This window comes from Canis lupus, chromosome 16 (genome assembly GCF_048164855.1).
Source record: "Canis lupus baileyi chromosome 16, mCanLup2.hap1, whole genome shotgun sequence".
Taxonomy (NCBI): Eukaryota; Metazoa; Chordata; class Mammalia; order Carnivora; family Canidae; genus Canis; species Canis lupus.
In genome coordinates this window covers 40,138,030-40,164,489 of record NC_132853.1, presented here as the reverse complement: position 1 = coordinate 40,164,489, position 26,460 = coordinate 40,138,030, and the positions used below count along the sequence as shown (strand labels likewise).

The 26,460-nt window shown below is 55.0% G+C and overlaps 1 protein-coding gene across 4 annotated transcripts; it reads left to right on the top strand.

Moving 5' to 3' along the window:
* The first annotated feature begins 1,363 nt into the window (after positions 1 to 1,363).
* Positions 1,364 to 26,081, top strand: JUP (junction plakoglobin). Of its 4 annotated transcripts, none has more exons than XM_072780530.1 (14): positions 1,364 to 1,519; positions 12,431 to 12,643; positions 14,322 to 14,581; positions 14,803 to 15,041; positions 16,154 to 16,355; positions 18,171 to 18,315; positions 18,437 to 18,540; positions 19,728 to 20,066; positions 21,485 to 21,640; positions 21,858 to 21,977; positions 23,532 to 23,682; positions 23,792 to 23,913; positions 24,507 to 24,546; positions 24,803 to 26,081. In XM_072780530.1, exons 2-14 carry the CDS (start codon positions 12,439 to 12,441, stop codon positions 24,952 to 24,954), a joined length of 2,235 nt encoding a protein of 744 aa, XP_072636631.1. In that variant the 5' UTR covers positions 1,364 to 1,519; positions 12,431 to 12,438; the 3' UTR covers positions 24,955 to 26,081. The 4 variants fall into 4 exon arrangements, with proteins under 4 accessions (XP_072636631.1, XP_072636632.1, XP_072636633.1 ...); XM_072780531.1 differs by having other exon boundaries at positions 1,379 to 1,519; positions 12,434 to 12,643; XM_072780532.1 differs by lacking the exon at positions 1,364 to 1,519 and adding an exon at positions 2,060 to 2,175.
* Positions 26,082 to 26,460: the final 379 nt, after the last annotated feature.

Sequence of the window (26,460 nt, the reverse complement as noted above, 5' to 3'; positions counted from 1 at the left end):
CACTACTTTCTCTATCTTTGTCCCAAATCATTGCTCTTCTGTCTCAGCCCAGAATAGTTGTTTTTGGCCTTCCCCCTACCCCTCCCCACTGCTTTGACATTTTATATCTATGCTATTATTCCACCAGGAGAACATGCGCTTGGTGGGCCTTGATAAAATTAGAAGAAAGTGGGATGCCTGGGTGGCTCAGTGGTTGAGCGTGTCTGCCTTTGGCTCAGGTCGTGATCCCGGAATCCCGGGATCGAGTCCCGCATCCTAAGGAGCCTGCTTCTCCCTCTGCCTATGTCTCTGCTTCTCTCTCGAATAAATAAATAAAATCTTTAAAAAAAAAATTAGAAGAAAGGAGTTCTAGCGTGCCACTCTGTTGTTTTGTGACTTTTCTGAATTTCAGCTTTCCTCATTGTTGAAATGAGGCTCATTTTGTTGTCCTAATCCCCCCCCAGAGTTGTCATGAGAATTTTAAAAAACCCTCCATATCATTAAATTCTAACATTTAGCAGTCGTCCAAGTGATTTCACAAGCCTTAGTTTTATTCCCACACTCCCCATGAGACAGATACAGCTAATGTACCCAATGTATAGATGAAGTGGTGAAAGATGAATAATTTATAGATGAACAGGACGAAAGGTAGGGTAACTTGCCTGAGATCAGATAGCTACTAAGCGGCAGAAACCAAACTCAGGCCTTCTGATTTTATTTTATTTTATTTATTTATTATTTATTATTTATTTATTTATTTATTTATTTATTTATTTATTTAGGCCTTCTGATTCTAAATCTCATGCGCATTCCGTCTTTGGTGGGGAAAAAAAAAAATCCCAACCCAGAAAAAAAAAAAAAAGCCTATGAAGTGCTATACAAATATGTTATTATCCCTCTGTGGCAAGAGTGAATAAGCCCAAAGAAGCCTCACGCCTGACGCTGAGTTGGCTGGCCTGTGAAGGCGTCTGTCCTTTCCCATGGCGCCTCCTGACTCACCTGTTGGACAGGTAGGGGGAAGGGGAGAGTAAGGAGCCTCACCTGCTCAGAGCTAGGGTGGGGCAAGACACACCCCATCCTTCCCATTGGTGCTTTCCCCAGCCTTGCTGACAATCCCTTGCCCAATCGGGAGGAAGTAACCTTCTGTCTGCCAATAGGTGCGGAGGGAGGCTGGAACCTCAAGCTGGAGGCCGTCCGCGGAGCCGACTAGCAGTCCCCGGGGCCAATGGCCAGCGGATAAACAGAGGCTGCGGGGGAGGAGGCCCGGGCGCGAGGCCCCGCCCCCCGACGGGGCCGTCGGGAGAGGCAGCCAGTGAGCCCTCACCAGCGGGTGGGCGTCTCCCTCGGGGGCGGGGCTTCGAGGGGGCGAGAGGCGGGGCTTGGCTGTCAGGTCCCTTCGCCTTTTGTTCGGTTACGGAGTTGCTGCCTTGGCCAGAGTCCGGAGCAGCCGCCGCCCGAGCGCGCCGAGCCCAGCCCGCTGCCCGCGCCGGCCCCCAGCCCGGCGCGCCCCCTGCCTAGCCCGGCCAGGCTCCACACGCAGGTGCGCACGAGCGGGGCAGGGGCGGCGGGGGCGAGGGAGGGGCGGCGGGCGCCCGAGAGGCCGATGCCCGCGGTCTCCGGGCAGGTGAGGGCGCGAGCCAGGAAGCGCCACCGTGCACCGGCGGCAGGGGGCGCGCTGGGCTCCTTGGGGCCGCCACTTAGGGGGCGCGCGGTTCGGGAGGAGGCGCCGGGGGCCGAGTGCGCCGGAGACCTGCGGAGGGCGGGGAGGGACGAGGGCAGGTGTCTCTGGGGTAGCGCCTGACCCGCGGCCCGTGGGGTGAGCTCGCCAGACGCCGCGTGCCCGACTCGCGCCCTGACTCCCGCGAGGGAGACTTTGCCCTGCTCGTCTGCGTCCCAAGGCTTACTCCGTAGTCAGGAATGTACAGTTCGGGAAACTTGCTGCCGCTGGTGTCTTTGGGGCCACCCTCACCCCACCTCACGCGTCATCCTCGCTTTCCCTCCCTCTCTACTCCCCCAGGCTTGGGTGGGGCCCTATTGTCTGCGCCCGGCTTGCCCAGCCTTGGGGGCCGAGCGCACATTTTCCCAGCGACGCAGGCCCCACCTGCGGAGCAGGTGAGCGCCCGGAGAGTCCCGAGGCCCAGCCCTCCGCTCCTCGGCCTCGTCGGTGCTGTACCTGCGGCGCCTCGGTCCGGCCCGGTGGGTGTCGGGCCAGGGCCCAGCCCCCAGAGGTGGGATGGGATGGGATGACAGCGGGACTGGCGCAGGGCCCGGCTCCGCGCGCAGCTGGTGTCTGGCACCCGTGGCTCGGACTGGGGTGCGGGCGGAGGGGTCGAGCCTAGTTGGAGAATTCACTGGCCCTGTTTCCAGTGGCTGCTGCTTCCAGGGAACAGGACTGCTCTTCTTCTCTAACCTCGAAAAAATCACCCCAAACAAACTTTCTAGCTGGAAGTATTCACGGCAGCTTTCTCCGCGGGTTTTCCTGCCTCCTTGCTCAAGGGCTTTCCCCCAGGCTTAGGGGGTCCGTCTTGGGGCAGAGCCCCCTCCCCCAGCCGGCCTGGGTGAACCTGGGCCAGTGCCTGCTCTCTGACCCTGTCCTCCCTGCCCCCACCTCCATCCTGTTTGCTGGGCCCCAAGGGCCCGAGGTGGGGGCAGGGGTGGGGGGTGGGCCAAAGGGGAAGCAGCTTCTTCCTTCTCTTCCTGCCTCCGGGGACCACCACACCCCCTCGCTTGAGGCCTGCGCCAGTGCCTCTCTCCCAAGCTTTGCCCCCTCCCCAGGAATGGGGGTGGGGCAGGGCCAGGCCAAACTGAGGAGGGTGGGGAGGGGGGGAGCGATTGTTCTGGCCTTTTTTTCCCTTACCCCATCCCCCACGTTATATAGCTGGCTGGTCTTTGAGTCTGAAGAGTGTGGAGCTTGGGGTTTGGTTTCCATTTGATTTCTGGATTTTGAAGTTGCATTCCTTCTAGAGGCTTCTGTAGGCAGTCCCCCAGCCACCCCTTCCTGAGGTTGCTGGGTGGGGAGAGTGGGACAGGCTGTAGGGGGGAAGGTTTCAGGAGAGCTGCATGAGGGCCCCTTTCACTCCAATCTCCTGAGAGCCCCTTCCCAGGGCAGAGTTGGAGATCACCAGGCTTTCAGCCCTCGTTTTCAAAAATAGGAGGTGTGGTCTCTCTGCAGGGATTTGGATGCCAGCCTCCTTGAGGAGCAGAGGGGAAATAGAAGAGCCAGGCTTTCCCTCAGTCTTGGGGTGAAGGGAGTTTTGGAGGGAATCAGGGCTATTGGGCCTGACTCAGTTGGGAAGACCCTACCACCTCTTTCATGGTTGTAGTTGGGGGAGTGAGGAGGGGTCAGACCCATCTTCATGGAACGCCCTGGGTTAGGGGAGGCTGAGGAGGGAACCCCATCCTTCTGCTCTAGTGGGTCTTGTTCCTCCGGGGAGGCAAAAGGTCATGGAATTTGGGCAAAAATAACCTGTTTTCCTTCTTCTGTGTGCCAAAGTGGAGGAGGGGAAGGCATTGTAATTACATTGGTTAAATGATTAGTTTAGCTAATCTGGTTTGTGGCTGTGATCAAAAGATAATACTGAGGAAGTATCACTAGGAGGTGCCTGGTGGAAACTGGTGGTTCACGGGAAGGGAGGTAGTGGGGGAGGGGGGGAAAGGTAGGATCCAGTGAGCCATTTCTTGTTAGATCAAGCCCCACCTTGGGTGACAGGAGCCCTCCACCCTGCCCCCACCCCCATTCCCTCTGAACCTCTGTTTGGGGTGCCAGGGTGGAAGCTTTGAGAACATGTAGGAAGGATTCCCTCCTGGAGGCTCGTGGGGCAGGTTCTGATGAGGGGTTGGGGAGAGGAGCCCCTTGAGAGTGATGGGGTGACTGTCAGTGGAAGGGCTGTTGGAGAGATATTACTGTAGGGCAGTTCTGGGTTTGAATCCCAGCCCTGCCACTCATTACCTGTGTGGCCTTGGTCAGGTCCCTTCATCTCTCTGAGCCTCAGTGATCTCTACAAAATGGGAGTAATACCCATAACCCAATAAGTATTTGATAAATGGTGACTAAAAAAGCAAGGGAGGACTTTACAGATACTAAGCACTTTCATGGAGTGTTCTCACTTAATCCTGGTGACTGTCCCTAGAGGCAGGTTATCATTACCCTGTCCAGCAGATAGGGAAATTGAAACTCAGGGAAGTTAAGTAACTTGTCCAAGGTTGCACAGTGAGACCCAAGAAGGGCCAAGACTAGCCTTTGGGTCCTCTGGTTCCAAGCCTGGATCCCATTCTGCTGTACTGTGTATCACCCCACTACAGCTCTGGGAAGAATCTGCCACTGTTCTTTGAGAGCCTCTGTTTGGGAATCTGGGGAGAAGAGAATTCTAAATGACCAAGGAAGGTATGTGTGGGTGGTGAAGGTGGGGGCAGGTTGGTCAGGAGGGGGTGACTCATGTCCTAGCCTCCAGCCTTCTGAAACCTCCGTGGCTTGGTTTTTAGTTCCTGGGGGAGGGGGACATCTCCCCAAGGCCAGAGGCTGTGGACATGTGTGGAGGAGGCTGGTGGGGGAGAGGAGGGCAGGGGTCAAACTTGCTGCTGCCTCCTGGCCTACATTGGGCCAGACCCTGGGCTGTTCTGGGCTTGTCCCTGTATAGGAAGTGGGGCTTCCTGCTTTGCTGGGGACTGGGGCTGTGCCAAGATGAAGGGGGGCCTGGTCTCTGGGGAGGAGACGGAAACGAGAGTCAGATTTAGGACTGGGCCACTGTGCTTCAGGATTGTGCCTGGCTGCTCTGGGGCCTCAAGCTGGCTGTCCTCTGCTTGGGAGCCCGGGACCCTAGGACCCGGAAGTGCCTTTCTGGTGATGGGTGTGGGGTCAGCTAGGGCCTTGGTCCCTGAGGGAGGGGCTGGTGTCACTGTCTCTGGCAGCTGGGCACCTGACACCAGAATGGGCCTGGGAAATGGGGCCTCTCTGTTTGTGGGTGTAGCCTGGGCACTGCCTGTCAGCACTGGGCTTCTGAATCCCTTGAGGTCAAGAGGAGGATACCCCCCCCCCCTCCCAGGGTTATTGATCCTGGAGAAGAGAAGCCTGAGGGGACTTGATGTGACAGAGAAGGAAAGAGAATGATCTGATGCTATAGAGAGGGTTCTGGGCTTGCGGTTTTCTATCATCCCTGAGGACACAAGAGCCGGGACTGATGCTCTTAGGGAAGGAATGGAGGCTAGACAGGAGGAAGGACTTCCTGTCTGTTAGAGATGAGATCTTGCATTGCTGAATAAGAGGGAGAGATGGAAGGTCAGAGGTGACTCTTCTCTGAAGAGGAGGAAGCAGGGCTCTGTGGGAGCTGGACGAGGGCCATCATGCCCAGGAGAGAGGACAGGAAGGAGTCAGTGCCTTTGGTGCCAGTCTGAGGTCTGTGGGGGGGTCCCTGGGGAAACTCACAGTCTTGTGTCTGTTGGGAGAAGAGAGTCCTGGTGGTAAGAGGGACAGGTATCCATGAGCCCGCTGGCCCAGTGACCCCTGTGAGAGAAAGAGAGGTGTGGCTGGGGCAGGTCCCCCAGGCCTCTCCCCTGGGGCATGGTTAAATCTAGTGGCGGTCTGGGGACATGGACTGCCCCAATTTCTAGCAACTTCCTTGGCCAGGCCTGAAGAGAAAGCTCTTTGCTCAGCCTCCTGGCACCTTAGCCTTTGGGGACCCTCAGGACAAGAAGTTCTGCTCCCTGTGACCTGCAGAGTGTGGGTTAACAGGCCTGCTTTCCTTCTCACTGTAGGGACGGGGACTGAGTGGCAGAGACCTGAAGAGTTGGGAAGGGGCTGGGCGATCAGTATGCTTCTTGTTTGGGGCTGAGGGAGAGGCTGGACTGTGTGAATCCTCCAACCTCTTGATTGAAAAAGTGTATCTTTTCAAAGATTGGAAAGTTTAGAAAAGTTTGCAAGAGAAGAAAAAAAATCACCCATTATCTCACTCCATAATCCCACCACTAACATTTCTTCCCCTTCTCTTTTTCTTAGCATTATCTTGTTTCTTAGCCTCCATCTCAATGATCTCATGCTCTGTATACAATGACAAATTTTAGGGACGCCTGGGTGGCTCAGTGGTTGAGCATCTGCCTTCAGCTTGGGTCATGACCCTGGGGTCCCGTGATGGAGTCCCACATCGGGCTCCCTGCGGGGAACCTGCTTCTCCCTCTGCCTGTGTCTCTGCCTCTGTCTCTCTGTGTGTCTCATGAATGAATAAATAAAAATCTTAAAAAACAAAAACAAATTTTAACCAAATCTTTATCCACATCCTAGTTTTCTCCAGCAAATGCAGAACAGGGAAGTCATGGTCGGTTTTTCCTTGTACTTCCAGGAGGGGGTCAGGCAATCCTGCAGAATGAAACCCTGGGGACCACCCCCTAAGGAGAGGATACCAGCTGTGCCCCCCCAAGCCCCCCTCCAGGGGCCCTTGTGTGTGATGTGACACTGACCCAGGTCAAGCCTTTGTTGTTTCCTGAGGCTGGATGAAGTGTTTTTCCATTCCCAGGAGCCCTGGTTTGGGGTGATCCACTGATTTGGGGTTTTGCCCACAGAGTGTCAGCAGCAGAGACGGGAGTTCCAGCTGGAGCCCTCTCCAGGGGAGCCCGGAGGTTCTTAGGGTCGAGCCACCTGGCCCTGCATTTCCCTTCCTCCAAGTCCCCTTCATTTTCCCACCCTGGTTTGTTTGCTTTGGGAGGGAGCCCAGAAGGAAGAAAACAAACAGCAGCTGGGACGGCCTGACCTGAGCCTCCCCTACCCCCAGCCAGTCCTGGGCAGTAGCTTGGGCTGCCCTCCAGACCGGAAGCGAGGGTTTTCCTCTGGAAGCATCCAGGAGGATGGGCTCCTCTGTCTACTCCTGTCCCCAGGGCCCTGGCCATACATTGTGCCCACTTTAGTCTCTGCCTGCTTGGAATGATCATTCTTTTTTTTTTTTTTTTTTTTTAAGATTTTGTTTATTTATTCATGAGAGACCCACAGAGAGAGAGGCAAAGACACAGGCAGAGGGAGAAGCAGGCTCCACGCGTAGGGAGCCTGACGTGGGACTCGATCCCGGGTCTCCAGGATCACGCCCTGGGCTGAAGGCAACGCTAAACCACTGAGCCACCCCGGGCTGCCCTGGAATGACCATTCTGAATGGAGAGATTACAGTACCTGTCAAGGGACCTCTAGTCTGTGGGTTGTTTCCTCCTGGAAGCCACACCAGTCTGAGCGGGGAGGCCTAGCTGGGAAGCCCCAGCCTGTTGGGGGAGACAGGGCTCTCAAAGGAAGCAGTCACATCTGTCTCTACTTTTCTAGGGTCTGTTTCTGTCTGTTCTTGGGAGCGCTGGCCAAATCTCTGCTGGAGTCAGAGACAGTGGGGAAGGGTGGGGGCTGGTGGCCCTGCTCAGCCCAGCCTCTCTCCTGGGACTGCTATGTGGGGAATGTCCAGGCCTACTGGCCTGGCCAGCCCTGGCTGCAGGAAGCAGCACATGTCACTGGGGAAAGGCAAGGCAGTGGTCAGTGGGCAGAGCAGTGTCTTCCCTCCTGGACCAGGCACAACTCCCCAGTCACACCTCACCCCACTCCAGGGGCTCTGGCCTGGGGCTGGGAGGTAGACATCCTCCCTGGTCCTGGGTCCCAAAAAAGGAAGGCTTGGCCGCTGGCCACCTTGCTGGGCCTGGCTCTGCTGGCTCCTCCTCTGCCATTTCTTTGCTTTGCTAATAGAAAAAAGCTCGCCTGGGCCTTTACTGCCCACAGAGGGCTTCCACAGTCACGGCTGTGTTAGATCCACAATCCACACATGGTCTGAAGAAAGGAGTGGCTTGATTATCTCTACCTTGCAGATGAGGAATATGAGGCTCAGGGAAGTCGAGTGACTTGCCCAAGGGCACGCAGCCAGTGAGTGAGGATGGATGGATCGCCTCCCCTGACTCCCGTGCTCTCCGGCTTGTCCGCAGCCCCCTTCCTCTGTGCCCGTGATCTGCTGGTCTCTGGCCCAAGGAATTGCTGGAGAACCCTGCCTGTTCTCCTAGCTCTCCCATGCAATGTGTCTAAGTCTGCTTCCAGCTGGCCCATTCCTGTCCTCATTCCCAGGTGTTTTATTGACACTTGGCACCCCACCGCCCAGCCCAGCTGTGCCCAGCACTGGTGGGGCAGGGGCCTGAGGTAGGTCTGGTGGCAGGGTTTTTTTGTTGTTGTTGTTTATTTAGGTATTTATTTATTTATTTAAAAGATTTTATTTATTTATTCATGAGAGAGAGAGAGAGAGAGAGAGAGAGAGGCAGAGACAAGGCAGAGGGAGAAGCAGGCCCCATGCAAGGAGCCCAATGTGGGGTTCATTTTTTTGGGGGGGGTCATTTAGTTGTTTTTTTCTAAATATTTTATTTATTTATTCATGAGAGACAGAGAGAGGGAGAGAGATAGAGACACAGGCAGAGGGAGAAGCAGGCTCCATGCTGGGAGCCTGATGTGGGACTTGATCCCAGGACTCCAGGATCATGCCCCGAGCTGAAGGCAGATGCTGAAGGCGGATGCTCAACCGCTGAGCCACTCAGGCATCCCTTTATTTAGGTATTTATTTATTTAGATTTTATTTATTTATTCATGATAGACATAGAGAGAGAGAGAGAGGCAGAGACACAGGCAGAGGGAGAAGCAGGCTCCGTGCAGGGAGCCCGACGCGGGACTCGATCCCGGGACTCCAGGATCGTGTTCTGGGCCAAAGGCAGGTGCCAAACCGCTGAGCCACCCAGGGATCCCCCTTATTTAGGTTTTTAAAAATATTTTATTTATTTAAATAAATAAAATATTTATTTATTTAAAATAAAATTTTAAAATATTTAAAAATATTTTATTTTATTTTTAAGCAATTGCTATACCCAATGTGGGACTCAAACCCACAACCCCAAGATCAAGAGTCGCCTGCTCCTCCGACTGAGCTAGCCAGGAACCCCAGTGGCAGTTAATTTTAGCGTCTCGGCTGGACCACGCTGTGCCGGGACTGTCTTGGACTTAGGGTGCCCAGTGGCAGGCTGCTGGGGAGGAAGCAGGAATGAAGGGCAGGGTCTGTCCAGAGCTTGCCTGCACATTCCTACCTTGGCGCTCCTTCTCCAGGGCCCAGGCTTCTCTTCCTGTCCCCTGTACTGTCCCCACCCTACCCTGTGATCTCCTGAGCTGGCTTCGGCCTCCTGTGTTCCAGCAGTAGAGCATGCTGTGAAACAAAGGCCCCCCATGCAACTCAGAAAGCTGCCCGGTGTCTGGCTCTGCCCGGCTCTGGCCGGAGCGTGTGGGCAGGGCCCGCGCCTGTCTCACCCACTTCCACCCTGGCTCTGTCCAGGGGCATTGTGGCAGTCCCGCTCCGGGTGCAGGGTGGAGAGGGGTGAGACCAAGCTGGGTGCGGCCCCCTCCGCCCTGGGAAGTGCCAAAACAGCACTTTTCTTTCTTGGTGAGAGAGAATTGCCCTGGTTCCCCTGGGAGCCAGTGAGAAAGGTGGGGTGGCCTGACAGTCCTTCCTGAGGTCTGACTCCTCACCTTCCTGCTGCAGGAGGAGCTCACCCTAGGATCCTTTCCTTGAGAAGAGTTCTAGTGTGTGTCCTCTCTGCACTGTTTGCTGACTCTCCCGTGGCCCACCTTCAGCCTTCTCTTGTCTGTCTTGGGAAGGCTGAGAGATCTCAACGCTCCTCTGAGATCAGCTGGGCCACGCTCTCTGTGGATGAAGCACAGAGGGCAAGTAATTGCCTAAGGACACCAGTCAGCCTGGGTCTCTGTGGCTGGGACCAGGACCAAAGGCCTGGGACTCCTGAGTTCACAGCCAGGGCTCTCTGGCTCCAACTATGAGCACCCTTGGCCTCCCCAGCCTCTTCGCCTGCTGGCAAGGGGCTCAGCTCTACCCATGCTCTCGCCAGCCCCTGTCGTACACCAGTGTCTGGCCCTCTCTCCTTGCAGGGCGTCCCCCGTTAGGAGCCAGGGGAGCAGCCTTGTTTAGTGGGCTGGAGGCTGGTGTGCAGAGAGGCAGACCCCGGATCCCAGCAGAACGCTGCCCTGTTCTTAGGGTGGTGCCTCAGTCTCCTCAACTGGAAACTGGGACCGGTAAAATGCCCCACCAGGCTGGAGATTCATTTGACTGTAAAAGCAGCCGAGTGTCTCCGCCCCCATGGATCTTTTGACCTCCTGGTGGCCTCTGTCTTGCTCTGGGCAGCTGCCAGCCCTTAGCTTCTCTTGGCTCCAGGCCTGGGCTGGGGGGGTGGTAGTGAGGGGACTCCACCCCCGTCACCCCCTCCCTGGCTGGGAAAATGCTCCTCCTGTGGCCAGCCTTGACCTCGGGGGTCCCTGTGGATGGAGGCTGGTGGGGAGTGGGGTGGGGGGGTTGATTCTGAGGTTCAGGGTGAGGCCTGTGCCCCTCTGGCTGAGAAGCCCCAGGGGGAGGTGGAATGGTCTCTGCTCTGGGCAGGATGCTGGGGGAGGGGGGCTCTAACTGGCTCAGGTGGGGTGTTCTTACTGAGCAGGGCTGGAGATTTCCCGTTTGTCCTGAAACAGATCTCAGTGCCCAGATGCCTGCTCAGCCCTCTGCCTGGCATAGTGACATTACAGGGTTAATCCTGATAGAGTTTTACCTTCCTTCTGCAGCACTGGGCCGCCCAAGGCCTCCTCCCCAGGGCTTTCTCCTCCCCAGGGGCGGCTCCGTGACAAGCTTCCTCCTCCAAAGTTCTCTGTTCTTTCTCTCTCCCACCAGGGAAGGCAGGAGTACGCTGGGCAGTGCGTGGTTAGGGTGGGGGCCGAGGGCTCCTCCTGAAATAGCCGCACTTGGCCAGTGCCTAGGAAGCAGCTGGGTGCATCTGGTGGCACGGAGCCTGCTGTCTGGTGTTCTGGGCCTGCTTCTGTTTATCAGCTCGAAACTCTGAGTCACTTGGGGTGAAGGGAGGAGAGGAAGGAGGCAGCCGGGAGCTGGTCTGGCTCCTGCCTCTGCCTGTTCCAGGTGTGCTCATAGGCCGGGAAGGAGCCCGTGTCACCATAAAAGGCAGGGAGGCCTGAGGATCATTCATCCTCCTCCTTGAGGGTGACCCTGGGAAGACATACCCTAAAGATCTTTGTTCCTGGGGTGGGGCCAGGCTGAACCAGCTGAACCTGGGCCCCCATCACCATAGGACAATAGGTCTGAGGTACTGAGTACTGCCCGTCTTCATGGGTGGACCAGCCTACAGTCTGCATGTGCCAAGGCCTCAGACTGGGGTGTCACCCACACCTGTGCCTGGTCCCAGCTCTGCCACCTTACCTGGTGGAGCCTCAGTTCCCCTGTCCATAAACGGGGGGAGCAGAGGATCTGCATTAAAACCTGCTTGCGCAGATGACAGCCTTATTGAAAGCTCTGCACCAGGCAGGCCCTCACCGGAGCACAGCCCCCCTTGCCTCTCCTCCCAGGGGTGGGACTCAGGGGTCAGCTCCCGAGACAGGGAAGCCAAACAGACCAAGTAAGAGTCCACCACCCTGGTACACAGTACGGCCCAGCAATTCATGCACCTCAAGTGCCCCCACGTCTCTGCAGAGAGATGGAGGGGTGCCTGAATAGCAGCAACCCCTCCTGAGGCCTGCCTCACCCCTTATCTTAGCCTGGGTTCTACAAAGACAGGAAGTGGGAACCCCCCACTGAGGGAGAGGCACCGCTGATAGGTGGCCGGCCACCAACACCCAGCACCCACTATGTACCTGGCACCCGGCTGGGTCCTTTACAAATCTGGCCTTCATAACAACCTGCGGGGGGGGGGGTGGTGGTGGTGGTGGTGTTATCCATATTTTGCAAATGAGGGTTGGGTTCTGCAGAGAAGTGAATTGGTCCAGTCATATGTGGCTGGTATTTCGAACTGGTCGATGGGGCTCAGAATTCCAGAAAAGGCTTCTAAGACCTGGGGTGCCGGAGAGACAGGGATCTTAGAGCTTGGGCCTCTGGGGTCACTTGTGATCCTGCCCCATCTTCAGGAAAGATCCTTGAGATCCTGGAGTCTCCAAGGGAGCCTCTGACTGCTCCTAGCAGCCTCCAGGGCTCTCCAGAGAAACCCGTCTGACTGCTTCCCTGCCCCACCCAGTTTCCTGTCCGATGCTTGGGGTGTAGCTGCCTCACCATAGACTTTCCCAGAGAGCCCTAGTGGATGGGGGGGGGTGGGTCTGTGGGATCCCAGAACCTGCTGGAGGCCCTGGGTACCTTTTGCTCAGAGAGTGTGGGCCTGGGGAGAGCAAGATGAGCAAGCCCAGGGCTAGGTTGGGGCATCTGGCTCTTTACTGCCCCACGCCCCCTGGGGTGTGCTCCATCCTGGGCTGGAGGTAAGCGATCTAAGCCCTGGACTCACCCTAGGGTATCCCACCCCACGGTGGGGATTCCCTCCCTGGGCCTGGGAATGGGCTGAAGCCGGGGCTGGGCCAGATGATGATGGGCTGCCTCACTGGAGCCAGCTAATTTCCTGCCTTCCTTTGTGTCCCCAGCAGCCATCATGGAAGTGATGAACCTGATTGAACAACCCATCAAAGTGACTGAGTGGCAACAGACATACACCTATGACTCTGGCATTCACTCGGGTGCCAACACCTGTGTGCCCTCGGTCAGCAGCAAGGGCATCATGGAAGAGGATGAGGCCTGCGGGCGTCAGTACACGCTCAAGAAGACCACCACCTATACCCAGGTGCCCCAGAGCCAAGGTCAGGAGCCCCGGGGACTCGTTCAGGGAAACTATTCCATGGAAATACTTCAGCAGAAAACCAGTCTGGGGCCTGGAGGAAGGTCAGGGCAAAAGGAGGCAGACAATGGGAGCTCCTGTCTGAGGGAGGAGGCACAGCTACTTCAGGGTTGCCCCCATCTGAGAGGGCGGCAGATTCCTCTTCCTTGAACTTCTCGTATGGAGGGAGAAGCAAAGTCTGAAGGCAGGGTCCTTACCCTCGATGAGCTTACAGTGTAATGACAAGGTGTCACTGTTGCCCTCAAGAGGCCCATGGACGATTGGGGAAGATGGTCCTTTTGCTCCAGGGGCCCCAAGTTTGACGGGGAGGCAGGGCTCCTGACGAGGGTAGGAGGAGACCTACAGGTAGGTTGTGGCCAGGTGGCAGAGTGACGACCCAGTTCGGGCTCCCAGCTCTGGGCCTCTGGCAGCAGGGGATGCCTCACCAGCTAGGGCGCTGGCCTCTCTGGGGGAGAAGGGTATCCGAGCCCTAGGACTGCTGTCCACGGGTGCCTCCCGGGCCCCGAACACTGAACAGGATGAGCTGTGGGAGCTGGGAAAGGTATGGGGCGGGCTGTGACAGGTGGAGGCCCTTCAGAACTCAGCCTCCGCCCGGGGCTCTCCTCCCTGACAGCAGGCAGGGAGAACCAGGCATTGTGTTGGTAGCTAAAAGTACAGCATTCCAGGTGGGAAAGCTGTGTGGGTGTCTCCTCCTTCCTGACTAATTGGAGGGTGGAACCTCTGCCTCTTTCTCCTCAGGGCATCGGGACACTTGCCAGGGCCAGGCTGCCTGGGAAGTTTGGGCACCTATTTGTGGGGCTCCTGGACCCACCCAGGGGGTGGAACCCGGAGTCTTAGCTAAGAACCCACCTCCTGCCTTCTGAAACCCACACTCCCACCTTTCCCTCTGATCTGCTGTATGATACTGGGTAGCCCTCTGGGCCTCTATTTGCTTGCCTCTATAATGGGAGAGTTGCCTCCTTTGGAGATGATGAGGATATAATTAGAATCATGAGATCTCAAAGAAAGGAGACCTGGGTTGTCTGCTGCTACCCCAACCTGATTGTTAAGGGAGGGGCATAGGGTTGGGGTTTGGGCTCTGGAGTCAGCCTGTCTGAGTTCAGACCCCAGCTTGGGCTTCTAGGAAAACAACAACAACAACAAAACCAAACAACTCTCTGGGCTTCAGTTTCCCCATCTGTAAAATGGAGATAGTAATAGTATTTATCTTTTAGGGTTATTACGAGATTAAATGAGAAAATATAAGAAAAACGTTTAATTCACTGCTAAGCACTTTGTAAGTGGTCAAAAATTTTTAACTGTTCCCATGATAGTAATCTTCACTAACACTTTTGTAGTGATGTGTGTAGTACATCCTTTCTTTTCAGAGCAAATTACAACTATTATCTCATTTAATTCCCTATAAAAATTCCCTGTGACGGACAGAACAGGTGGTGCCCCATTTTACAGCTGACATGACTGAGGTGGTGGTGACCTCCCCCGGTTAGAGGCAGAATCACAAGTGGTGCTGCTGGGGCTTTGGTCGGGGTGGGAGCCAGCCCAGAGAGCCCGGTCTACAAGGCCTGCCCTGCCCCCTGTGTCCCCCCCACCCCTGCCCATCCTGCCACTCAGTCCCTCCCCGTTGACACCCCCCCATCCAGGTGACCTGGAGTACCAAATGTCCACGACAGCCAGAGCCAAGCGGGTACGGGAGGCCATGTGTCCTGGCGTGACGGGCGAAGACAGCTCGCTGCTACTGGCCACCCAGGTGGAAGGGCAGACCACCAACCTGCAGCGGCTGGCCGAGCCGTCCCAGCTGCTCAAGTCAGCCATCGTACATCTCATCAACTACCAGGACGACGCCGAGCTGGCCACCCGGGCCCTGCCTGAACTCACCAAACTGCTCAACGACGAGGACCCGGTCCGTGGGGGGCCTGGCCAGGGTGGGGGCAGGGCAGAGAGGGGAGAGGTCAGGTGTCCGCAGGGGCCGGCCCTACGCAGGGCCCCATCAGCAGGGAGAGTCTGAGCTGGGTCCCTCTGAACTTTGTGGAGGGGGTCACTTGCCCTCCTCCCCCCATCTCACGGTGGCAGCCAGCCCGGCCCCTCTGCTCACTTTTTCCCATCCCTCCCCGTCCCCCTCAGGTGGTGGTGACCAAGGCAGCCATGATCGTGAACCAGCTGTCCAAGAAAGAGGCGTCACGGCGGGCGCTGATGGGCTCGCCCCAGCTGGTGGCAGCCGTGGTGCGTACTATGCAGAACACCAGTGACCTGGACACAGCCCGCTGCACCACCAGCATCCTGCACAACCTCTCCCACCACCGTGAGGGGCTGCTTGCCATCTTCAAGTCGGGCGGCATCCCTGCCCTGGTCCGCATGCTCAGGTACCCACCCCTACCCACTGGGGGATACCGGGGACTCCCTTCACTTGGGCCTACCCCCTCTCTTCCCTGGGCTTCCATACATCAGGTATTGAGGACCTACTGTGTGCCAGGTGCAGACCCATGCCCAGTCCTGGTGCTCAGCTACTCACAGCCTAGCAGGCGGAATAGGCATGTGACCGGCGTGTTAGTTACTAGGATACAGTATATGCTGGAGAGAGGTCTGCCCAGGATTGCTCAGAGCTCCGGGAAGCTGTGCACTCTAACAGCAGGATGATGAGTTGAGGGTTGATGGATGAGTGGGGTTTGGCCTGCGTAGATGAAGGGAAGAGTATCCCAGGCAGAGGGAACAGCAGAGATAGCCCCTTGCCCCCTGTATCTTTCCCAGCCTTGCAAGGTTCATTGGTCTTTCTCCTTCTATCCATGCCAGGCTGTGAGTTCCTTGAGGTGGGAGATACTCTGACCCCCTCACAGGACCTTTCTAGCACATGGCCTCCCATGTGGTAGTTCCTTAGTACCGACTATGCGCTCAGCCCTGGGCTAAAAGCCCAGAAGCAGGCGGAGTCATGGTCCTGGTGGGGAGAGGAGTGGTGTGTGCTGTGTGATCTGTGCCTAAGAGCGGGGCTGGGCTCAAGGGACGATGAGATTTTAGTATTTTTTTATTTTTTATTTTTTTTTAAATTTATGATAGTCACACAGAGAGAGAGAGAGAGAGGCAGAGACATAGGCAGAGGGAGAAGCAGGCTCCATGCACCAGGAGCCCGATGTGGGATTCGATCCCGGGTCTCCAGGATCGCGCCCTGGGCTAAAGGCAGGCCCTAAACCACTGCGCCACCCAGGGATCCCATGAGATTTTAGTAAAGTGCTGTTCCCCCCCCCTTTTTTTTTTTAAGATTTTATTTATTTATTCATGAGAGACACAGAGAGAGAGAGGCAGAGACACAGGCAGAGGGAGAAGCAGGCTCCATGCAGGGAGCCCGATGTGGGACTCGATCCCTAAAGTGCTGTTTCCATGGGGGTGTTGGTATGGGGAAGGCTTCCTGGGGGGAGGTAGCCCTCATTTATGCCAGACCTTTGGGGCCCGACTCACATCAAGCCACTGCCCACCATCCCAGCTCCCCGGTGGAGTCAGTCCTGTTTTACGCCATCACCACGCTGCACAACCTGCTGCTGTACCAGGAGGGCGCCAAGATGGCGGTGCGCCTGGCAGATGGGCTGCAGAAGATGGTGCCCCTGCTCAACAAAAACAACCCCAAGTTCCTGGCCATCACCACCGACTGCCTGCAGCTCCTGGCTTATGGCAACCAGGAGAGCAAGGTGAGCTGTGCTGCCGTGCACCCCCCCAACCACACCCCGAGGCCTTCCAGTGTATCTCCTTCTATCCAGCTGTAGCTTTGGACCACTGCCTCTTTACCCCTTTTGGTTTAAATATATGAGTATACATGGTTGTACATCTTTCATCATATAACTGAATATTCTGAGGTTGAGGAAAAGGAAAAAAGTCACTATCCTTATGCAACCACTGCTATCTCCGTGTGCTTCCTGTGGACCCGTCCTGTGGGCATGTCTGTACATGGTTGTAGTCATGGCAAATGTACAACTTTGGATCTGTTTTCTATGTATTTTTAATTTTTTTCCCATACCCTCAAAATCACCCTCTACAATGGCAGATAGCATTTCATTAAGTGGGGGCCCCAGACTTTATTCTTAGGGAGGGCATTTAGATTGCTCTCAATTGTCTACCTTTATTTTTTTTTTTTTTTTTTTTTTTTTTTTTTAAAAGATTTTATTTATTTATTCATGAGAGAGAGAGAGAGAGAGAGAGGGGCAGAGACACAGGCAGAGGGAGAAGCAGGCTCCATGCAGGGAGCCCGATGTGGGACTCGATCCCAGATCTCCAGGATCACACCCTGGGCTGAAGGTGGCGCTAAACCACTGAGCCACCTGGGCTGCCCAATTGTCTACCTTTATAAACAATGCTGTCATGAGCATTTTTGGACACACAGCTTTTCCCAAAGAGTGGGAAATTTTTTCATCAGTGGGGCTAAGGGTTTTTAATATTTCTGGGCTTGTACCCAGATTGCCAAATGCTTTCCAAAAGGATCGTGTTACTTACAGTGTTGTTGGTGGTGTCTGTTAGTAGTTTCACCTCATCCTTGTCAGCATTGTTTATTATCCTTTTTTCTTTTATCTTTTAAAAAATTTTATTTATTTATCTGAGAGTGAGAGAGAGAGAACCAGCGAGATGAGGGGCAGAGGAAGAAGCAGACTCTCCATTAAGCAGGGACCCCAAGGTGGGGCTTGATCCCAGGACCCCAGGGTCATGACCCGAGCCGGAGACCGTGGCTTAACTGACTGAGCCACCCAGACATCCTTTTAAAAATTTTGGCTTTTGGGCAGCCCTGGTGGCGCAGCGGTTTAGCGCCGCCTGCAGCCCAGGGCGTGATCCTGGAGACCCTGGATCGAGTCCCACGTCAGGCTCTCAGTATGATGCCTGCTTCTCCCTCTGCCTGTGTCTCTGCCTCTCTCTCTCTCCCTCTCTGTCTCTATGAATAAATAAATAAAATCTTAAAAAAAAAATTTTGGCTTTTGGGGATCCCTGGGTGGCTCAGCGGTTTAGCACCTGCCTTTGGCCCAGGGCGCGATCCTGGAGACCCAGGATCGAGTTCCACATCGGGCTCCCGGTGCATGGAGCCTGCTTCTCCCTCCTCCTGTGTCTCTGCCTCTCTCTCTGTCTCTCTCTCTCTGTCTCTGTCTGTCATAAATAAATAAAATAAATAAATCTTAAAAAAAAATGTTGGCTTTTTTTTTTAAGATTTTATTTATTTATTCATGAGAGACAGAGAGAGACAGAGGCGGAGACACAGGCAGAGGGAGAAGCAGGCTCCATGCAGGGAGCCCGATGTGGGACTTGATCCTGGGTCTCCACGATCACACCCTGAGCTGAAGGGAGGTGCTTAACTGCTGAGCCACCCAGGTGTCCCAAAATTTTGGCTTTTTTAGTAGTCACAAAAGCTGTTCAGGTTTTAGCTGAAGTTTGGTAGCGACAGCTCTGTCACCTCCTCCCCTTTCCTTGTTCCTTGTCATATTTCCTGTCTATCTCACACTCATTCTCCACTGTCTCCCCCTCAGCTCATCATCTTGGCCAATGGAGGACCCCAGGCCCTTGTGCAGATCATGCGCAACTACAGCTATGAGAAGCTGCTCTGGACCACCAGCCGGGTGCTCAAGGTGCTGTCTGTGTGTCCCAGCAATAAGCCTGCCATCGTGGAGGCTGGTGAGGATGGCCTGCGAGGACAGCCCTTGTGCCCTGGAGGGGCGGGGTGGGAGCCTTGTCTGGCAGCTGGGCTTGGTGAGCCATGCTCCCCTGCCTTACACGCTCCCATCTCTCGCCCCAGGTGGGATGCAGGCCTTGGGCAAACACCTGACAAGCAACAGCCCCCGCCTTGTACAGAACTGTCTCTGGACCTTGCGCAACCTCTCGGATGTGGCCACCAAACAGGTGAGGGAGACCTTGGGGGCTGGGGTCCACCTCTTCAGCCACCTCATGCTCCCCTCTTGCCACAGGCAGTCTCCTGTCTGGGACTCTGACTTTAGGAGCCATGGGAGGCCTGAGGCCTCTACATCTTGCCCCACTGTGACTAAGGCTGGAAATACCCTGAAATCCCTGAAATTCCTCATCCCTTTAGCTTAGGGCTCTAATGGCTGTTAAGGACTCAGGAAGGGGAACAGAGGAAGGGGCTGATATTCCTAAGCTGGGGTTCAGATGATACCAGGGGAGTAATTTTGACACAGACCCTGCAACAAGGAGCAGTAATGTACCAAGAGATGGCCTGAGGGCTCTGGTAGCTAAAAACACAGTTTAAGGAAAAATGGCAGTTTTAGGACAAGACTCCTGGTTCCACCTTCCCACCTGACTACCATTCCTAGGAGGCCCCTGCCCCCCATCAATAGGCTGTTTAATGGCCCCCGGCCACATGCTGGACTCTGCTTAGGCCCTGATGGATATTGGCTTGCTTTCCCCTTTCAACAACTAGAGATGGAAAGGGGAGCCAGTTGGTTGGGTGAAGAAACAGGGTCCCAGGGGGGTGACGTAATGGCCCTTGATCACAGCTAGTAAGTGGTAGAGGTGGGATTCAGGAGTGTCATTTCAGAGCCTGGGGTCTTTCTGTTCTACCACAAGGCCCATGTGGCTCCCCCTGGGAGAAGTGAGGCTTCTAGATCACTGATGTTTCCTGGAAGTGGATTTGGTCTGGGGACCACTGAGAGGGGCAGCATGAAGGCCCAGAACGATGATGAGAAGCCAGGGAAGAGCAGTCAGCTGGGCCACTGAAACAGGTGGCCTCCTTCACGTTTCCTTCTGACCCTGCCTGGGTCTGAGGATGCAGGGGGCGGGATGGGGGTTGGAGGCAAGAGCATGAGCTTGGAGACCGGCCTGAGATCATAGATGGCTTGCTGGCGGTCGCTCTGTGGGGAGCCCTCAGCCGCTCCGAGTGCCACTGCCCCATGGGACTGTGCCACCTTCTCACGGGGCGTTGGCAGAGGCGCCGGGGCAACGGTTCCCAGGCACGTGGGCACGGCCCGTTGGCTCTCAGCTGCGTGGCTATCTCGCTCCCCCTGGACACCTTTGGGAAGACCTCCGGGAGCAGAGTCTCCCTCACCTTCTGCTGCCTCCCCCACAACCCACAGGAGGGCCTGGAGAGCGTCCTGAAGATCCTGGTGAACCAGCTGAGTGTGGACGACGTCAATGTCCTCACCTGTGCCACGGGCACTCTGTCCAACCTGACGTGCAACAACAGCAAGAATAAGACGCTGGTGACCCAGAACAGCGGCGTGGAGGCTCTCATCCATGCCATCCTGCGGGCTGGCGACAAGGATGACATCACGGAGCCCGCCGTCTGCGCCCTGCGCCACCTCACCAGCCGCCACCCGGAGGCCGAGATGGCCCAGAACTCCGTGCGCCTCAACTACGGCATCCCGGCCATTGTCAAGCTTCTCAACCAGCCCAACCAGTGGCCGCTGGTCAAGGTCTCCCCTGTGGCTGGGGCGGGGGTTAGGCGGGGGGTAGGAGGTCTTCGCAGGCAGGATTTAGGTGCTAGCTGAGTACAGGCAGAGCCATGGAGCAGAGAGGCCCTGGGTCTGTAGGTGGTGGTGGGCTTGAGACGCTGCCTTCCTAACACATTCCAGGGTGATGTTGCCAGTCTGTGGGACACATTGCTTCCACTCATGCTTTGGATCTTGACCATGTGGCCATGTCTAGATACAAGGAGGCTAGCAAAGTGTCATGTGTCAGAAGGCCACATCTGCTAAATTTGAGGAGGGATCCTAACCAGATAAAAAATAGAAAGGGTTCTGGGGGGACACATTTAGCATCTGTTGGAGGGAGTGAAGGCTGTGAAGGGGTACAGCCTTCTCTACAGGAGGCTGCCTGGGGGCAGGAGAGCCAGCTAGCAGGGCTCCCATTGATGAAGTTTTAGACAGTTTGACAGTACAGATAGGAATGACTCTCAAGTAGTTATACATTGAATTTTTTTTTTTTTTAATTTTTATTTATTTATGATAGTCACAGAGAGAGAGAGAGAGAGAGAGGCAGAGACACAGGCAGAGGGAGAAGCAGGCTCCATGCACCGGGAGCCTGATGTGGGATTCGATCCTGGGTCTCCAGGATCGCGCCCTGGGCCAAAGGCAGGCACCAAACCACTGCGCCACCCAGGGATCCCTACATTGAATTTTAAAAACCCATAGTGAGAGAAAAAGGCATGTGGTCCCTCTTTGGGATTGATCCCTACCATAAGCTTGAGGCGGGGGGAGGGTTTCACCTAGCCGCTAAGTGACAAGTGACCTTGGTAGTTCATCTACCTGTGCTCACGTCCTCATCTCGTGATTTTTGTGCCTAGTCTTCTGGCTTCTTGTTTTGCGGGTCAGAGGAGATGATAGCTTGCTTCGCAAGACCCTGAGGGACCCTAGGAGGCCAGAGTGGCCCCTGGGAGATGGGGTGCCCTGAGGAGGACACTTCTTCCCAGAGCTGCCTTGCTGGGGATTGATTACAATAGGAGTATCAGTAAAGCAGGAAGCTTTGAGGTCAACCATAGCAAGGACTCCCTGCTAATCAGGGTTTGGGAATTAGCCGAAAAGCAGGTAAAACTCCAGTGTATAGGGGAGGGTGGTTGTTGAGGGAAGGGACAAGGGTGAGGGTCAGGCCATGGGGCTGGTGGAATGTTCTGGAGTGGGGCATCATTTTAGCAGGGACTGTTAGCATTAGACATGAGGACCCACAGATTCTATGGAATAAGGGACATGGGCTAGGAGTGGCTCATGGTCTGGAGCATGTTTGTGTCTGGCCTGGCGGATAGAGAGATGACAAGGGAAGGAGGAGATGATGCTTAGAAATTGGGATTCTCTAGATGCCCAAGAATGTCCCTGATTATTGTCCTTTTTCTTATCAGGCAACCATCGGCCTGATCAGGAATCTGGCTCTGTGCCCAGCAAACCATGCCCCACTGCAGGAGGCAGCAGTTATTCCCCGCCTTGTCCAGTTGCTGGTCAAGGCTCACCAGGATGCCCAGCGTCATGTGGCTGCAGGCACACAGCAGCCCTACACGGTAAGTTTGCTGGTGGTGCTTTCCTTGGGGGTCAGAGGTGTCCTGCTTGGGAGTGTGTGTGTGTGTGTGTGTGTGTGTGTGTGTGTAAATGAGGAGGCAAGTTGTAGTTGAATGGAACTCCAAAGACCAATGAAGTTTGGCAGATTGTCACGGTGGGGGCATTTGGGCATGTCCAAGGGCTATCAATTGCCATGACCCAATGCCTCTTGTTGTACAGGACGGTGTGAGGATGGAGGAGATTGTGGAGGGCTGCACTGGAGCCCTGCACATCCTCGCCCGGGATCCCATGAACCGCATGGAGATCTTCCGACTCAACACTATACCCCTGTTTGTACAGGTGAGTCTGGGGCAGGTGGAGAGCAGAGGTCCCTCCAACCCCTGCACATCCCCATTACTGAAAGTGGGAGGTTGGCAGCCATGGGTTTGGTGGGTCTGGGCCAGTCATCAAGAGGTCATTGGAGGAGTTTGGAGAACAGTGACCATGCCAGGAGTGACCCCTTAGCAGATCCCTGCATGGGAATGGCTTTCCAAGCTCAAAAGCAAGGGAAGAGATCACAAATGAGAAAAATATCTCAACCACATAAACGTTAAAATCATCTGTATGTCAGAAACAGTCTAAAAAGCAAGAAAAAGTCAGTAGCAAACTGGGAAAATGTTTGCAAGTATCACAACAGACAAGAGTTTAATATCCTTCATATAAAAGAGCTCAGTAATACTAGACCCCAGTGGTTAGATGGGCAGAGGCAGAAACAATCCCAGGTCGCTCATAAACAGGCAGTGTTCAACCCCAGGAGTTTAAAGAAATGAAGCTTATGCTCCCAGTGAGATCGTCCCATTTTCCGCTATCAAACTGGCAAAGAAAAAAAATGAGAATGCTCTGGGCTGGTGAAAATAAATAAATAAAAATCTTTAAAAAAAAATTATTTATTTATTCATGAGAGACACACAGAGAGAGGCAGAGACACAGGCAGAGGGAGAAGCAGGCTCCATGCAGGGACCCCAATGCAGGACTCAATCCCGGGTCTCCAGGATCACGCCCTGGGCCAAAGGCAGACGCTTAACTGCTGAGCCACACAGGTGTCCCATAAATAAATAAAATCTTGAAAAAAAAAAAAAAGTCCATTATATCATATGGCTGAATACAGTGAGGTTGAAGAATTTTTGGCTTTTCAAATTTTTTCCCTTTAAGTACTAGAGTTCAGAGTAAGGGATTAGCATCCTTGCAACCTCCAGTTGTGACCAATGAGGGGTTTTGTTTTGTTTTGTTTTTTTGTTATTGTTTGGCTTTTTAACACTCTCTTTTTTCTTATCAGTATGGACTCAGATTTCTAGGTAAAGCTTTTTAATAATGTAGGAAAATGCCTTATGTTACAGTGTGAGGTAAAACAAACAAACAAACAAAACAGGAATCAAAATATCAAAATAAGGGACAGCCCAGGTAGCTCAGCAGTTTAGCACTGCTTTCAGCCCGGGGCCTGACCCTGGAGTCCTGGGGTCGAGTCCCCCGTCGGGCTCCCTGCATGGAGCCTGCTTCTCCCTCTGCCTGTGTCTCTGCCTTTCTCTCTGTGTGTCTCTCATGAATAAATAAATAAAATAAAATAAAAATAAAAATAGGGATGCATAGTCCTAAAACAGGACTATGATAAAAACATGATGGAAATATGCCAGTGTATTAACAAAGGCTATATGTGGGTGGGGAATTATGGCTGGTTTTCTTTCCTATTTCTTTATGTTTCTTAGACTTTTCCACACTTTCTAGTAGGAGCTGGTGCTAAGTCCAGAAAAGGGGAGCTGAGACTAACAGGGCTGGGGGGCGAGCGGGCTGCCCATCTGCCTTACACCTTACCCACCTGCGCCCCTTCCCCACCCCACGCACCCTCCCTATCCCCAGCTCCTGTACTCGTCAGTGGAGAACATCCAGCGCGTGGCTGCCGGGGTGCTGTGTGAGCTGGCCCAGGACAAGGAGGCAGCTGATGCAATTGATGCTGAGGGGGCCTCAGCTCCACTCATGGAGCTACTGCACTCCCGCAATGAGGGCACCGGTGAGGGGCTGTGCTGTGGGCCAGGGGGAGACAGCGGGGGCTGGGTCTTGGTCCTCCAGCCAGGGTGAAGGCAGGCGCTTAATTGAGTTTTCCTCTCCTCTCTGCTCAGCCACCTACGCTGCGGCTGTCCTGTTCCGCATCTCCGAGGACAAGAACCCAGATTACCGTAAACGCGTATCTGTGGAGCTCACCAACTCCCTCTTCAAGCATGACCCAGCTGCATGGGAGGCTGTGAGTATCCTGGGTTGGACTGCAATGTATGGTTGTGCAAGTTGCACACTACACATGGACAGTGCCTTTGAGGGAGCTCCTCCTACCATACTGTCAACTTCAGATTTTTATTTTGTAATTGGATCATTGATGACCATTTCTAGCAGATGGCAGAGGTAGGTTAAACTATCTGCTTTTGACCTGCCAGAATGGCAATTTTATTTTGTCCATGTTATTAGAAGTGTTTGAAGCAGGGGGCAATGCCTTTTTCTAACGTGTGCAGAGGTGCTCTGTAGGCTAGTGCTGCCCCGATCCTGGGTGGGGCAGCTCCCAGTACCCGTTCTCAAGGCATCTTGTGCACTGCTGTCCCCAGGGCTGCCCTGGTTTTGTGGGCATCCCTATGCGAGAACGGTGGGAACTTCAACTCTTCGGAAGTGACTGAGGAGAGGAGTCCATTGGGGCACTGTGTAACCCCATTTCATTCCTCTGTTCCTTCGAGGGGTCTATGCTTTTCCCTCTTTGTAGAAGCATCTCTAGCTGCCCACCCCCCAGCCCAGAGCTGACATTTTGCACCCTTCTCCCCTCCTGCAATGTTTCTCTGTCTCTTTCCTTAGGCCCAGAGCATGATCCCCATCAATGAGCCCTACGCAGATGGTGAGTGTGTGCAGAGTTCCTCAGGGGTCCCCGAGACCCTGCAGTGTGGGGTGTCTGGGGATGTGAGTGAAGGAGAGGCATTGTGTCTCCAGGGCCGCATGACCAGTGGCAGCCACTGCAGAGTCCACACCTACTCCTGTGTAGGCCCCCTGATGTAGGGGAGTGGAGAAGGGGTCAGGCCCACTGGAGATGGACTGTGAGGTCCAGCAGGGTGGTCTGCAGACCTTAGAAGGTCCTCTTCCCTTCTTTTCCCCAGACATGGACGCCACCTACCGCCCCATGTACTCGAGTGATGTGCCCCTGGACCCCCTGGACATGCACATGGACATGGACGCGGACTATCCCATCGACACTTACAGCGACGGCCTGAGGCCCCCCTACCCCACGGCGGACCATATGCTGGCCTAGCTGGCTGCAATCCAGTACGGCACCTTCCTGCTTGCAGGCTTCCCCCATGCCTGGGGCCTCTGGGCCATTGAGACATGCTTTTCTTCCCCGCTAGAACCTGCTTCTCACAAAGGCCCTGTCATCTTTCCTTTGAAACCTTGGCCCTTTTCTGGGGGAAGTGAGTGTGGGGCCTTTTGCCATTGAGCTCCCCTGAGGAAGGCGTGCCTTGGCCTGCCTCACTCCCTTGTCTTGCTGGGGGCAGGTGGGTAGTGGGTGGGTGACACGGGGGTGGCACAAGCTCCTGGAGGCCATAGGCCTGCCCTGACCCCTCTGTGTATAACTCCCCCTCCCCCAGGTGCGGTTCCTCATCTGAGAGGCTCTCCATGTGGGCGATGGGGCGAGACAGGAAAGTGCCTGAGCCCAGGGGAGCAGGGCCACGACTTCTCGCTGTGACTTCTCGCCGGCCCATGCCTCCAGACATCCTCTATAGGGTCTTTCTAGGGATGCTCCTGCTTTTCTGTCCTAGGCTGTGGGTCCAGGGCCCAACACCCCCTCCCACCTCTGTGGCCCTGGCACTAAAGCTTTAGACTCAACCACTCACTCTCTTCCCCCACCCAGTAATCACCCCCCACTCTCACCCCCACCCTGGGTGGCCTGACTCCAGCAACCCAGGCCCCTCAGAGCTTTGGTTCCTTCTCTGGGCCTGATTTTCTCACTGAACTCCAACCCACCAACTGTTCTGAGCCCCTGGGGTGGCCAGAACCCAGGTTCAATGCTCAAAGTCCCAGAATCCAAAGCTTGTTTGAGAAGTTCAGGGACGGACCAGGGAGATGGGACGGAGATGAGGACACTGCTTGCTCCCCTCTCGAGGATGTTCAGCTGGCTTTGGCCCCTGCTTGGGAGCACCCCATCCCACCCACACAACCGCCCTAGCTGACTCCTGAGAAGTGCTCTTGGCTGACCCCTCTGGTGTGCGGTGAGGGGCTTTCTCTTCCCCTTCCTGTTTCAAACCCTCCACCACCTCCTCACGTGGGTGTGGGGGGCTGGGGGTGGTCCCAGCAGAGAGTTTTATTATTCTCGCTTTATGTTTTTGGTTATTGGTTTTTTTTGTATAGACCAAAGCAAAGAAAATAAAACTAACACATAGATCCAGTGGAAGCTGTGAGGGCAGGTGGGATGGGGAGTTGGGGGCTCCCTTAGCAGCCTGCTGCCTCCTTGGCTGGGTCCCCCATGCGCTCATGGCCACCATGTGTGTGGCAAAGACATGGGGAGGGGAGTCAGAAAGGAGCGTTTGAGGATCTGGAATTGATTAAACTCAATACATACTCACAGGGCTCCAGCCTAGAACCTTGGAGCCTTAGGAGGTAGGAGGGCGAAGAGATGGCTGTGCATGAGTTCCCCCACCAGGGACACTAAGCCTTGGTCTCTCCAAGGGGCGACCCTCCTGCTGGCCTCAGCCTCCAGCCCTGCCCCATCTAGCCTCAATGTACATGTGGTGGATTTCTCTTGGGTGGAACACTCCCTGTG